The sequence below is a fragment of the Larimichthys crocea genome, chromosome X, assembly GCF_000972845.2.
Source record: "Larimichthys crocea isolate SSNF chromosome X, L_crocea_2.0, whole genome shotgun sequence".
Classification (NCBI taxonomy): domain Eukaryota; kingdom Metazoa; phylum Chordata; class Actinopteri; family Sciaenidae; genus Larimichthys; species Larimichthys crocea.
The window spans coordinates 39,556,851-39,571,785 of NC_040020.1; the positions used below are offsets into that span (position 1 = coordinate 39,556,851).

The 14,935-nt window shown below is 41.3% G+C and overlaps 1 protein-coding gene across 1 annotated transcript; it reads left to right on the top strand.

Moving 5' to 3' along the window:
* The first annotated feature begins 135 nt into the window (after positions 1-135).
* bmerb1 (bMERB domain containing 1) lies at positions 136-14,915 on the top strand. Its single transcript, XM_027282626.1, has 6 exons — positions 136-418; positions 4,255-4,375; positions 8,326-8,399; positions 10,779-10,893; positions 12,372-12,454; positions 12,543-14,915. The coding sequence occupies exons 1-6, from the start codon at positions 313-315 to the stop codon at positions 12,659-12,661; spliced, it is 618 nt and encodes a 205-aa protein (XP_027138427.1). The 5' UTR covers positions 136-312; the 3' UTR covers positions 12,662-14,915.
* Positions 14,916-14,935: the final 20 nt, after the last annotated feature.

Here is a 14,935-nt window from a genome sequence, read left to right on the forward strand (position 1 = left end):
TCAGATATACTAAAACAGATTCTTGGACAGGCTGACAATAACGACTCTGGATTAACTGTGTGCCTATTGTTTCATTTTTAATGTCCCCCCGGTGCCAGTGGGTGTCTCCCAAGCCTTCACGTCCCAGCCCGCACTGCGCATGCTCACTGCATCCTCACCTCCATCCGCACGTCGAGGGACTTGAAAGCTTGAAGAAAGATGCTCAACGTCTCGGGTCGCTGGAGCCTTGTCACCGGGTGAAACTGAGTTATCTAGAGGGGAGGCACACACAGTGTTAGATTTATCAGACGAGACTCGTTTATATCCTGGTTTATGCGCGCGTGCACCGACATGGAACTGAAGAAATCTATTTCGGACACCGAGCGCGCGCTCAGGAGCTACGGCGCCGTGTCGGAAACGGCATGGACAACGGACAAAGGTGAGCGTGCAGACGTGATGTTTGTTTTACAGCCTGATGCTCACGAATAGCAAGTTATCACCTCGGCATATGTTTTACTGTGTGAGCATGCGGCGCCTAAAGGGTTAACAGTGACTCACAAAGGTTTGGGACGTATCAATAACGCTGCCCTGCTGCTGCTGAAAGGCCCATTAAAACCCCCCTACATGCACACTATGTGTGCCTGCATGAATTTGGGCCAATGAATGTAGCACAAACACAGCAAGCCCAGCGCATTTTCAAACTTATATGCATCTGATTCAGTGTGAGCTGATGCAGGAGCATGAAGAAAAAGCATGAGTCAATGCACCCCGGTCCTCTGCTCTGATCAATACTGTTCACATTTTGAGAAGAATACTTGAGTTCATGGCAAAATGAGTGAAAGCTGGCAGTTTGAAGGAGAGTTTTTTTCAAAATGCTATATCTGCACTTGACATGACTTTTGGGAATCACTTGAAATGGTGCACAACAATAACACTCTCTCTAACAGTTACAGCTAAAAACAAATAAAGCGACCGGATTAAATGTTTCCATCATTTTGTCCTGCATCTATCTTATTTGTCCTATTTAAAGCTGCAACTAACAGTTATTGCCTCTGCTGATTAACTGATCGTTTGATATAGAAAACATGAGAAAATAGCTCTGCCTGTGACGTCTTTGATTTGCTGTTTTCCAGTCTAAACTATTAAATACACAGTGATAAAAAGCTAAGAAAAACAGGAAAATTCTTCACTTTTAAGAAGCTGGAATCAGAGAATGTTTTGTGTGATTTTGTGTGATGCATGACAATAATTGACAATTCATTTTCGGTCAATTTACTTATCAGCTCTCAAACCCTAAACGACAGCCTCGAAATCGACCATGAAGCCGAGCAAACACGGCGTGGACATGAATAAACATTATTAGCTGCGGGGTCGCTGTATTTAGATGTTTCCGTTATTTTTTTCCTATTATCAAAGTGATGAAGCTCTGTGAATGACGCATGTGTTGACGGAAGCAGCCAAGTGATAACGTCGTCCTTGTGCCCTAGTTGGTTCCACTGAGGATAACTCATCACAGGAGCGCAGGGTGTGAAGAAACTTCCAGATTAAGTCAGAGAAGATGAAGAAGAAAAAAAAATGCAGGAGATATTTTTAGACACAGATCCAGTCATTGCTCTCTCTCTCTTTTTTTTTCTGTGTGTCTACCACAAACACGCATTTAGCCAGAAAACAAGACAGCAGGTTTATCTTCTCTTATTTCTAAAACAAAGACAAAGAGTTTATCTTGCATTTTGTGCTTTTGTGTGTGTGTTTTTTTATGACGGGAGGTGTGATCCAGAGGCAGCAGCGCCAGTCTACACACAGTGTGACTGCAGGATGTGTCAGAGACGTCTGCATTGACTGTCAGATACTGACATTTCCCTGTTGGCGAGCCCCATGTGGCCCCGCTTCACCACGCTCAATCCAGACTCTCCAGTGCACTGATGAGCCAGTTTGTTTTAATGAAACAGGGGTAATTCAAACTGATTAATTATGTGTGTGAGTAAACTGGTTTACATCTGCAGGTGATGTGAAGAGCAGCACCGTTTGTGTTGGCCTGAAACTTCACAGTTAACCTCACAGGTCCCTGGTGAACAAGCTGCTTTTAATTAGGGAGTATCAATGCTGTTTGGTTCGTGTTATGTTTTTAATGCTGAGTGTGTTTGTGTCTATGTGTGAGCAGCTTGTTCAGAGAGGGAGCTGTTAATACATTATTGAGCTGGCGTTTTGCCATCATTCTGGACTTAATGCGGCTTGGTCTTATTGATGGTAAGCATGTGGCTACGAGTGAGACAGAGAGAGATGAGTGTGCAAAGAAAAACAAGTCACAGAGATGAAGAAAATAACTTTTTATCAAACTTTAACCCCCGCTGTGTTTCATATCGTTCTGCTCTTCCATCATTTGAACTTTGATTTTGGCGTCTTTTGTCAGCTCACACGTTGGCACAAACAAAGCCAGGGCCCTCCTGTGCAGACTTCTGTCTGCTGTGGTGAGTCAGCTCTGTCCTCAGCAAGCACCCATGAAAAGTACCACGAACGCAGACTGCAGTTTATGTTGCTGCAGGAGGATGAAGAAGAGCTGATCCAGTCCTCTTCTGTTACAAGACACACTGTGGATAAATGTCATGCATCACATCTGGCAGCTCCGGATTAAAGATGCAAAGAGTTTGTTTTTCAAAAACCTGTGAGCTCGTGGGATGGGGATTTTGTCCTGTACAGTGCAGTCGTGTTAGGATCACTTCACAGCCAGCATGGACACTTTCACTCTTTTAATGTCTATATGGACAAGTAAGTGTCCAAATAATGGACTCTAAAGAAGTGTGAAGCTGTCTTTTAAGTCATTTTTAAACAAAAAATGCCAAAGACATTCTGGTTTGAGCCTCTCATATGTAAATATTTTCTGCTTTCCGTGATTAGAAACTGGATATCTTTGGGGTTTTTCACCTGTTGATGGGATGAAACACCACGTTAAGACATCACTTTGGACTCTGATATATTATACACCGCATGATTAATTGAGTCAAGACCATAACCAGCACATCAGTGAATTCTTACTTGGAGTCATAATGGTTTCACAGGACTGCAGGGTTCAGGCTCAACTGCATGTTTTTGTTCACATCCACTCTCACTCTGTGAAATATTCATGTTGTGCACAAAAGTGCAAGATAACTGTTAACGATTCAGGCCCGAAGAGACGGAGAGGTCTCCATAACGGCAAACTTGTTAGAGACAGATCAAACTTTAAACAGCAAAGGCCCAGATATCCTGACTTTTAACTCCAAAACCCTGGATCATACACTTCACATGATGCTACTTGCTCGGTTGAAGTTCCCACATTTGAAATTCCACACCTAATGCAGGCTTTCTGATAAGAATCTTCACTGGTTCGTGATGGAGACATATACTAATACTGGGAGAAAGACAACACCCTAATACGCAACCAGCTTCCTCATTTCCACACTTTAAATTGATGACATATATTTGTATTGGCAAATTACCATTCATACTGTTGCAGGTTTCTTGCAAGATGCTGGTAAAGCCCATAAAGGTCAGCCTGTTACAAGAGCTGCAGCATTTGCAGTGGTCAGTGCAATCAGTGTTTGGTCAGTGTAGAAAGTGTTAAGTGACAGATATGGAGAGTCTAAGGTCAGAGGTCCGGTTCAGGGAAGAATGACTCAATCAGCAACTAATCCACGTCAGTATGACTGTATTTTTTTCTCTTTCCGTGAGAAGAGATACATGCTTGAATCCTGCTTCTCTTCACATCACACACATTTTCACATCTTCAGTGATTGAGTCATTCGTGCCTGAAGCACTGCTGCGACTTTAAAATACAAATCAGCTCTCTCAATTACACACGCTGTCTTCTTTCCAAAATATCACGTTCCTGGCCGATGTGAGGTGGCACGCCACAGGGAGACGAGGTGAGAAATGTCAAGATGCTGACTCTACGGGAAAGTTTTCAAGGATGAAAAGACAGAAATTAGGAACTCTTGGATGCATTTGTCACATGAAATCATAGTAAAGCATATTTACAGTTAACTCATTAGCTCAAATTAGATACAGGCGTTGGCCATGTGTAGGGTGTCTTTTTCTCTGTAATAAACAAACAGTGTCCAATGTGAAGAGAAGCGTGTAACAGACGTGTCTTTGTGGAGGAAAACAATCTCACCACCAGGATGTTGGATGTTTGTTTCTTCTCCTTTCTCCTCTCTCTAAACTCTCATGTTTCCCTCCTATATTTCTTTTATTCCTCCTCATTCATTTTTACTGTTTACTGTCATCCCTGCCTCCCAGGTCACTCAGATGTGTCGATGGCAGAGAGCACCATGGCTCCAGAGGAGATTGAGGTGGAGATGGCACGTATCCAGCGCTTGCGAGAAGTCCTGGTACGCCGGGAGTCCGAGCTGCGTTTCATGTGAGTTGCTAAATTGTGAAACAAACGTTTTTGCTTTGTTGCACTAGACTACAAACGTAGTCTAGTCAAGCACTAGTCTACAAACGTAGTCTAGTGCTTCTAGAGTACAAACGTGGTCTAGTGCGACAAAGATTCAGTCAGTGCAATTTCATAAAAAATCCCCGCTGCTGGCCTTGGATATAAAATGAGGTTGGCTGCGTTGCCATGACACAGCCACGGACATGGACTCTCATGACATACTGCAAAGACATTCAAATGCTGTCTCCCTGTGAAGTTGGCTCTTCTGCTCAGTAATGAGGGAGGCAGCCCATTTGTCCATTGATTATGCAGATGACTGGATATGCCAATAACAGCTGAATGAGTCACCATGGTGAACTCGTTGGCTCCTCATTAACATTAGCTTCAAGAATTATGGATCAGTGTTTGGGATGAACAACTGTGGGTCTAAAACCACTTTGCCTTTATCACAATAATGTTGCATATAGCATGACTACATGGATGTTGACTAATTAATCAGACAGAGTCTAATACTATGATGTCTTACTGTAGATCTCAATACAGACCACAGCTGCCACCAATCATTATTTTCATCATCACCACCCTCTTGCAATAATAATCTGACAGTCTCTCTATGTATTTTCAGTGTTCATTTATGCCAACTGCTTCACATCACAGCATGTGAGCAAGTAAACTCCTGTGCACTATAAGATATTATATAACGTGGGCAGCATAATTCACAATCATATACAGTCCAGAAGGGCCAGATATTCAGTTTTCTACAATACTAATAGCAGAACATAAGGACACATTTAAGCAGCTGGAACTACTAAACATTTGGCATTTTTGCTTAAAAAAACCCCAACTCAAATAATCAAATCAATTTTATTTGTATAGCCCAAAGTCACAAAGTACATTTGCCTCAGAGGGCTTTACAATCTGTACAGGGAGTGACACCCTCTGTCCTTAGACCCTCGGTTCAAGTGAGGAAAAACTTGCCCACAAAAACCCTTTTGACAGGGAAAAAATGTGGAAGAAACCTCAGGAAGAGCCACAGAGGAGGAATCCCTCTCCCAGGATGGACAGACGTGCAATGGATGTCACGTGTACAGGACAAATCAACACAAACATATTGTACAATTACAATGACTGATAAAATGACAATGAATCACAATGAATGATAAAAATGATTACAGTAACAGATATGGTAGTAATTATGACAGTAATAATATATGTAGTGGGCGTCGGGCAGGATCACAGCAGCAGCCACGATCCATGAGAACCTGAAATAATGTATTTATTATTTTTATTTCTTTCATGTTAATCAACTAATTCAACTAATTGTCACGTCTCTAATACAGACTCAGAGTACATGTAGGGTCGTAGGCAATACAAATAATTTATCAACCAGTCTGAGATTTTATTTTATTTATATTTAATATGCCTGGTTGTGAGAGGAAATGTTGCAAATCAATGAACAGGAGGATATTTGTCATCAATAAAATTAAGTACTTGAGCTACTTAATGTGCTGGATTAGCATAAAACATTCATCATTTCAGTTCATTTGTTTTTTTTAAATGTTACCATATCACGATATATTGATTACATGATTTAAGAAACATATAAAAACATGAACAATGTCCCTATATATATATATATCTAGATATATAGATATATTATATATATATATATATATAAACCTTTTTCACAGCAGGCATTTTGACATGCAATAGTAGGGTCATCACAGGTGTTCCCAATGATACGAATGAATTAGATTCATTGGTAACACCTGTGTTGACCCTACTAGTTCATGTCAAAATGGCTGCTGTGAAAAAGGTCTATTGCACAGTATGTGTGATAAATCAAACAACAACTAAACAGGCGAGCTGCGACAGCACATCTTGTTGTGTTTAATACAGTAAAAAATGCATAACATTGCTAAGAAGTGTCCAATATTGCACCAGTACAACACTGAATTGATAGTGGTAATACAAGCCACTGTATTATTTATGTGCGTTGAAACTTCATCAGATTGTCTAACATATTGAACTGAACGCTATATTATGTGCATTATTACACCCCAAACATCTGCAGTGTGACGGCTGAGGCTCCTACACATCTTAGAGAGCTCACTCAGTTGATAATGTTGGTTCACACGCCCACTTGAAAGGCTTCATTAGGCCGCCACGCTGCTTACTGCTTACGTCTCTGTTGTCAGGCTCTGTGTGACTCAAGACGGCTCGTAAACACACATCGCACACACACAGACGCACTTGCGCACAAACTAGCAGATGGACTGTCAGAGTGCAGAAGCTGCTGGAATCCACGGATAGCATTGAGAGAGTGAAAAACAAGGCAGAAGGAGGGAGAGAAACAGACAGAGGGAGAGAAAAGAGCTGAAGGGAGGGGTCAAGGGGGAGAAGGAACGAGGAGGGAGGTGTAAAACGGAGCAAAATGCAGAGGGAGGAGGAGGGTGGAGGAGGCTATGGATGAGTCATCGGCCTGATCTATCACAGGGAGAAATAATTCTGTGGTAGCTGTCACTGCTCCGCAGAGAGGGAGAGGTGGAGATTTAACGGCGAAGAGGGGAAAACGTCGAGGCCCCCGAGGGCTCCGAGAGCAGCATGGATGGATTTATGTTGCATGTTTCCATTTGCACACACTCTCCTGATGAGTGACATGTCAGGTGCTCGAGGCCGTGATGTCTAAATGACAAGTGCATGAGTGGATTTCACAGGACGGCACAGAGATTAGTGCTAACATGATTTGTTGATCAATCAATTATTCGGTCAATTTGAATCGTTGATTAATTGTTTCAGTGATTTATTAAGCAGTTTTTAACATGCATCTTTCACGAAAATATAATGCTTTTCTCTGATTCATATCAAAAATTGAATATTAAATCATTTTTAATTGTTATTTTGGATGAAATGAAACATGAAATTTGAGCTCTGGGTCTTTCATAGTGCTCTGATGTTTTATACAACAGGATGAATAGATTAAATTAGATTCACTACTGCAGTCCAAGGACAAAACAGTCCTAGTTCTCTCTATCCTTGTCTCTGCCCTTTTCCAGAAAGAAACAGAATTATTTGAAGAGAATTATGTGAATCACTGCATTTAAAATATATTATGTATTCAACCTAATATAGTTGTGTTATTAAAACACATTTTCATCCTTCCTCAAATCCAAACAAATACCACAGGTAGGCACTGAAAACTGAAAAGCCTCCATCCCCATCAAAGAGAATGCGACACAGCTCTGATGTGGACATGTTGCTTGGATCACAATTACAACACACAAGGAAGTACATACAGCATATGTTAACTGACAGTGAGATCATGTGAAAGCCTGGGAATGATACGGTTAACATCCATCCATTTTCCTCATCAGGGTCGTGGCGGCTGGAGCTTATCCCAGCCAGCACTGAGCTGGGATACACCCTGGACAAGTTGCAAGGGCACATTCACACTCACAATTGGGCAATTTTTGTTAGCAATTAACCTGCGTGTCTTTGGACTGTGGGAGGAAGCCGGAGTGCCCAGAGAGGACCCACGCAGACACAGGGAGTACATGCAAACTCCAGGGTTCAAACCTGGAAGCTTCTTGCAATCAGGCGACAGTGCTAACCGCTGCACCACTGTGTAACCCCAGAGTTAACAGATAACATATAATTGTTCTCTCCAAGCCTTAGTTGACATGTTTAACCTCGTCTGTGTGAATGAGTCTTCATTCTTTCGGACACTGATGGAATATTTCACTTCATCAAGACATAAACTCTGTACCTGACAGGTCATTTTTCTATCATTTTATGGATGCTGCTTTTCTTTCAAGGTTCACTATACGATATAACTCTGCCTAACATCATTTCAGACTGAAGTGGAGGCAGCTAATAATATCTGTTGTTCTTTAATCTGATGGATTTACTGTTTTCTTTCTCGTTTTCTTCAGGATGGATGACATCCAGCTCTGCAAAGACATCATGAGTTTAAAGCAGGAGCTGAGACAGATTGTCGCAGTACCAGGTACAGTTCAAACACACTTATATCAACATAAGGAAAACCAGCTGTAAGCATATCAGTAAATAACCCACTCAGAATTGATCCTCTGTGTGCAAAAGTGTCCACGCTCCCTGTTTGGACTATTGGCAGAAAGTGCTTCTGTTTGCAGCTCGCCAGAGTCCCATAACCTCAGCAGACGTCATGGTGATTTATAGGAAGTGTCGTTAGACTAAACTACGCAGGATTGATCATAAGTCTCGGGGATGTGCTGGAAATATGATAATCATACACACACATACACACACAAACACACATGCATCATCACCGTGAAGGCAATATGAGCTGAGGGGCTGCTTTCCAGGTAAGGTGTCCAAAATGAATTTCAGTAAAAGAAAATCATTTTTACTCCCTGGATGCTTTTGTTTGGCAGAGGACAGAATCAAATATCGGTTTAACTCCTCAGTGCGGGGTTCAAAATGCAGCGAGAGTGTGCCAAAGTGACGTCAGCTCCTTCAAACACAGAAACACATACATGAAGCATACGGTATGTGAGCACGTGCAGGCAGAGAACCTGGCAACAGTCTTCAGTGAGCGTATATGTTAGTGTGGGTGAGCAGGAGGAGCTGGTGTCGTGTTCAAGGACGCACACATGGTAACAAGACACATAGATGTTCATCAGCTGTTTCAGGAAACCAACCAATCACAGGGTTTTTTTTTAAGCACCTGGCAAGCCTGAGTCCAAAATAAGTGGACAGTCCTGCAGTAAACACCACTGTCGTGAATCTTGTGTTTGAATGAATGTATGGCTGTTGTCAGAAAGGCATTGATTTACCTCTGTGGCCGTTTCTGATCTCCTAATTTGTGCTGCTGAGGGTGCTGATGTGATTCAGAGCTGTAGTCAGGATTTTAAAAATGCTGAAGTCATGACTCCCCCGAGTGCAACGCCCGAACCAGCACTGGCCCAGACACCAAAAAAAGAAAGTTAACAATCCCAACTTAAAGCAATCCTATGTAACTTTTGTAACTGTGGCATCATGTGGCAATCACAGAATAATGTCAAACGTCAAAATGTAGTTGCTGTAGAAAAGAGTCATTGACACAGTCACAGTCAGAAAAGGAAAATCAGTTGCACAGCAAAACTCCACGCCAGAAGCAAAACTTAAACAAGGTTGCATTTTTTTGCTCATGAATTCAACATTGAATATGAGGAGTGAGAAAGTTTTATTTAAATACTTTCATCAGAACATAATCTGGCTTTTAGGTCCACCTATACACTTGCTCTGGAGCTTCTGACCACATCACAGGTCTTCATTTGTATCTTGATTGCTGTACGACTGTGTGATGAATGAAAAAAAGGAACATTATTTGGCTTTTCCATATTTTGTTATCTAAAAAAATACAGGAATGTAATTGTGTTGGACAAATACTGAACCCTTTATTTACTTTTGCTGCCTGACAAGTAGTCAAATTTAAATATATCGAATTTAAAATGATTCAGTCTTGTAATTGTGGACTGATACTTCCTCCAGGTGGGTAAAACCTCACTTCAGCTTTGACTACACTGCATTTATTGTAAAGCCTCCCTATTATTTGGTCTGCCCTTTATGCATTTGGGATTACTGGTCACACAAACAGCTCACTGTCACACAAAAAACACCCCTCATTGACATTCCCATGAGTCACTGGGGCCTCATGCAGTTGTTGGGGCCTTATTTCGCTCCTGCACAATGAGTCACATGACAAACAGACCCTGCTGCCTCTCCTGCTCTTCTGACATTGTAGCCATGCGCCCCTCAGATTGTTCTGCCCTCAGGGGAATATACACTTTAGCTGCAACGCTCCACTTTATTTCCGGATAGAAGAAAGAGCTGATGTCTGCAGTCGTTTTTTCAGCCCCCTTTTTTCTCCACCTAGCCTAGATACAAGCAGTGTCCGACAGCCTACCTCTGCAGCTGTCTGTGAACATATGTGTGTGTGTGTGTGTGTGTGTGTGTGCAGTTTGTTTGGTCTGTTAATGTGTGTCTTTTTCTGTGCTTTGGACTGTGAAGGTTAGGAACAAGAGACAAAGCAAAGAGGATGTTGCGTCCATGGATCTCTGTGACTGTGAATGCAAATCCCTTTGCTAAATGAAACCAAAATAAAGCTCAGGAGAATTTGCATAATTAAGTCAGTGCTTTATTTGTTATAAATTATACATGAAGGTTAGAATTCAGGATCTGTTTGTGAAGTGACTCAGTGTTTAAGAGCCAGCTGACTTTGCTCTAAGGTCAGTTTGTTAAGGTCAATTGCAAGTAACTAAACATACAGAAAATAAAAAAGTAAACTATTAAGGTGTCAGTTCAGTTTATCCATTTACTGATGTGCTTATGACTCTGACTCTTTTTTCTTCTTCCTTTCCTCCAGAGAAAGAAAAAACCAAGAAGCACAAGCAGCGGGAAGAGGAGCTGATCCTGAAGATCCATAAGCTGGTGCAGAAGAGGGATTTCCTGGTCGATGATGCTGAGGTGGAGAGATTAAGGTAGAGCGATCTCGCACACAGGAGCAGATAATATCTGGGAGGACGTCAGCGGGAGCTGACAGCGTGTTTGTTTTCTCAGACAGTGCTGGATATAACTGTTTATGTCTCCATTTGATAGACGTAAGATGGCTGAGAAACAGTGGGAAGGAGACTCATTAGAGTAAATGTGAGCATGACTGAAGGGAGTACAGGGTCACTTTATCATCACAGCACTGCCTGGTGTGTGTGTGTGTGTGTGTGGGTGACTGATGGCCATGGCTCTACATTGTCATTTTCTATTTCCCCCTCTGCACCCACAGATAACCCACAGAGTGTGACACAGAGATAACTCTGTGATATAAAATGATGTGAAATCACAGGCTGCTTTGAAAACACTGGATGAGCAAATTGTGAGGGATTTCTGAGCAACTCCAAAGATCAGTTCAGAAAGGTGAAGATAGTTTCATTTAATTGTGTATTTAATTATTCTTTATGAGGCACCAAGTAAGTTTTCAAAATCAAGGCCACGCTAGCAGCTCTGTTTCAGAACAAAACACCGGCTGCGGCTGAAGTGAAGGCCTAACCAAAGTTATTATATATTATGTTAAATTAACCTGAAATTTGATGAACCATCCATCAGCAATTGACCAGCAGTAACAATGTGGTGCTAGAAGAAAACACCACCAGAGGTTCATTGGGACCCTCATTGGGATTCCTGGGGAACATTGATATCTGTACTACACGGCAACACATTTAAATTCAATAGCTGTAGAGATATTTCAGTCTGGACTAAAGTGCTGGACTGACTGATTTATATTACTGAGCTGTGTAGTGGCTAATGTAGCTATAAATGATGCATGATAAGAAACCGCAAAATGACATAAATCGTTGCTTATTGTTTGTACAATATGAGCCAAAATAATGCATTTACATCTTGTGTTGTAAGAAAAAAACAGGAGCAAGGAGATATCTTACATCTGGCTGCCATCGTTTCTTGGCTTACAAATGCAATTTGGCAAATGGGTTAAAATCTTTTATTTTTGTATTGTGCAGCAGAAAGAATATTTTTTAATCAGATAAAGCTCTGGGTTTTTCCAAAGATCATAAAGGATTTAGTATCATAGAGGAACAGATGCTTAGCTCTGTGATCTGACTGAAACGGAAACAGCATTTTGCCTCGTCATCGTAGGAAAGGCAGAGGTGTAACCGATGACATTAACGATAGATTTGAGTACTGGACAACTAAAAATATATTATTTATTATCCTTTCAAGGATGGTCTGTATATATAGATACATAGATGCATTATACATCACAACATGACTACAGACATGACAGTTACCAAGGTTTTGGAGGAGGAGCCAGGCCAGAGATCTGTGTGAAGAATGGGCTGGGGGGTGAGCCTGGGGTCATGTGCTATGCTGTGTGCTCTGCATGTAATGGCCAGTCCTATAAATCAGTTGCGGTGTGTTAAAATGTGTGACTGTTTCATGAACTCAGGGAGCGAGAGGAGGACAAGGAGATGGCTGAGTTTCTCAGACTGAAGCTGATGCCTCTGGAGAAGAAGCTTAAAGTCACACAACGTGAGTGATGGTGTTTAAAGAAAAACACACACACACACAGTCAGGTGTATTGTTCACTTCCTTCATCTTTTTTTTTTTTCTTCAAAAGATCCTCCAAAACCCAAGAGACAAATCCTGGAGCCGCCTCCCAACAAACCATCCATCACCAAGTCAGGAGTGGCCATCATTAAGGATTGCTGTGGAGCCACCCAGTGTGCCGTCATGTAAACTGACACAGACCTCTTTACGACCCCTGCCCCCGTGTCAGAACCTACACACTCGCGTCACGTGACATGCCATACATCATTTCCTGTGACTCAGAGGACCTCAGTTAGTTGTGTATCCCCTCGAAACTGTTCAGGAATCAGGATCCTTATTTGAGTTTCATCCACCTGGTTTCAGCAAAGAGTTTGGAAACTGATCCCTAATCAGTACTCGAGGGGAACAGTAAGAAAGGTTCTGTAAGCTCGTCCATGGTGTTTATGAAGGAAAGAGAACTGTAAATAAAAATCTGATAAATATATATGTCTTAAATGAGTCAGATTGGGTCATTCCATCATGTAACATTCCTTTGAGATGAAAATATGGTCTATGATCATGTGGTTGATAGACAGTGCGAGCATTTATAGAACCACAAGCACAATGTCCACACAGTGAGGTGTAAATGTTGAGGTTCTCTGTCTGACAGGAAAAACACATCTGTTATCGTCCCGCCATGTTTGACAACGGGTATTTATTCTTTCATTTCAGGTCTTTAACACCAACCAGTGAACCTCTTTCACTTTCAGGAGACCCACAACTCTACGTTTTTAATCATTGATCGCAGGTGTGACGAGCACGCGTGGTTCAAACTAACACTATGGCTGCCGAATAAGAGTGAGAGTTGGTGGATGCTTTTGTACTGGAGCTGAACAATATTTTTAAGTCCATCCTTTGCCCAGTTTAGAAGTTTAATTCTCTTATCTGTGTCACTGAAAATACAAAACCCACACAGAAATACTTGCTACAAAGCTGGGTCATATTAGACTGAATGCTAATAAATCACATTAGCCTGCTTTAAAAGAAATCTGAAAAGCAAATGTAAATGTTCAAAGCAACGTGAGACAATAAACAGAACTTCAGAGAGGCCAAATCGTCCTTCATGTTACTTAAAAATGCACAAACTGCATAGACAAAAACAAACAGTGGGAGTAAGATGAAGGAATATGCGGACATATGCAGTGCTGTATACGGTGGTGTTTCTGATGGATCTTCTCAGGTAGTGAACGATGCACACCCCAGGAAAGGTTCCCTGTTTCTTTTTAGATAAAACATGGTATGATCATTTAAGTCTAAATATTGTGAATTTTGTGCCTGTTAGTCCAAACCCACCACGCCTGTACAATAATGCGTCAATCATATACTTGCAGTAAATCCAGTGATACTGCATTGAGGTCTGATTTCATTTTTATGTAGGCTCAAAAAGGCAGACGGCTGCAATTCTGAGATTTGTTTCAAAATATATTAAATATGTTGGAAAATAGTTGCTGAAAACGTGAAAAGACTTTGAACAATACATTACTGAAAAGTAGAGTTAAAGGTTAAAACTGTTTATCACCAGTTTTCAGTCCAGGATTTCTTGGGCGGTCTTAAAAGGGAGGCTCGATGACACGCTGAGGCCACCCTGAGCATACCACTGCACCCCTCGCAGAGATAGATTAATTCATCTCGCTCAGTGTTCAAAATTGCTGCTTGAGTGGGCGTGGCACCTTTAGCGGACACGCCCACACAGTCATGGAGCTGAGACGACTGCTCATTTCTACACCTAATTTCATAGATTTATCGATATTGTAATTATTCAAATTTGACTGGGTGGTTAAAAACACTTTCATCTCTAGCTGACAAACTCAGAACCAGGCTTCAAGTCTCCAGACTTTTGCATTTCTCTTCATAAAGGCCAACACTAACTAGCATGCAACCTCATCTGACCCACTTTTGTAACAGTGTTCCTGCCAATGACGTTTCATAATTTTGGTTAACTCCTGTAAATGCAACACATACTCATCATTTTATCCAAGTTTTGTGATCCACTCTACTTATTACTCATTCCCCACAGTCACATCATCTCAGACAACAGCTACTGGGAGTTACGGACTGCGGTAATATGACATCATTCATAGATATTATGGATATTGCTGACAAACAACTTGCATCCTCTGAATTTAATCTTGCGTTTTTAAATGATAAAACACCAGGAAACGAATGCAATTTTCTTGTAAATGCCTCCAATAGACGGTGTATGTTTGAGTGTATTTAGGACATTAGTGACTCATGTCAAGCAAAGTGTTGCCCTTTGTCACTTTACCTTCCTTCTGATAACTTGGCGTTCTTGTAGTAGTAGTGAATTTATGAAGGTCCTAATGTTGAATTATTGAACAAATATGCAGAAAATAAGCTGAAACTACCTGTACATATATGTTTAAATAAAGAGCATCTTTCAGGATTTGTGATTGAGTGATATGT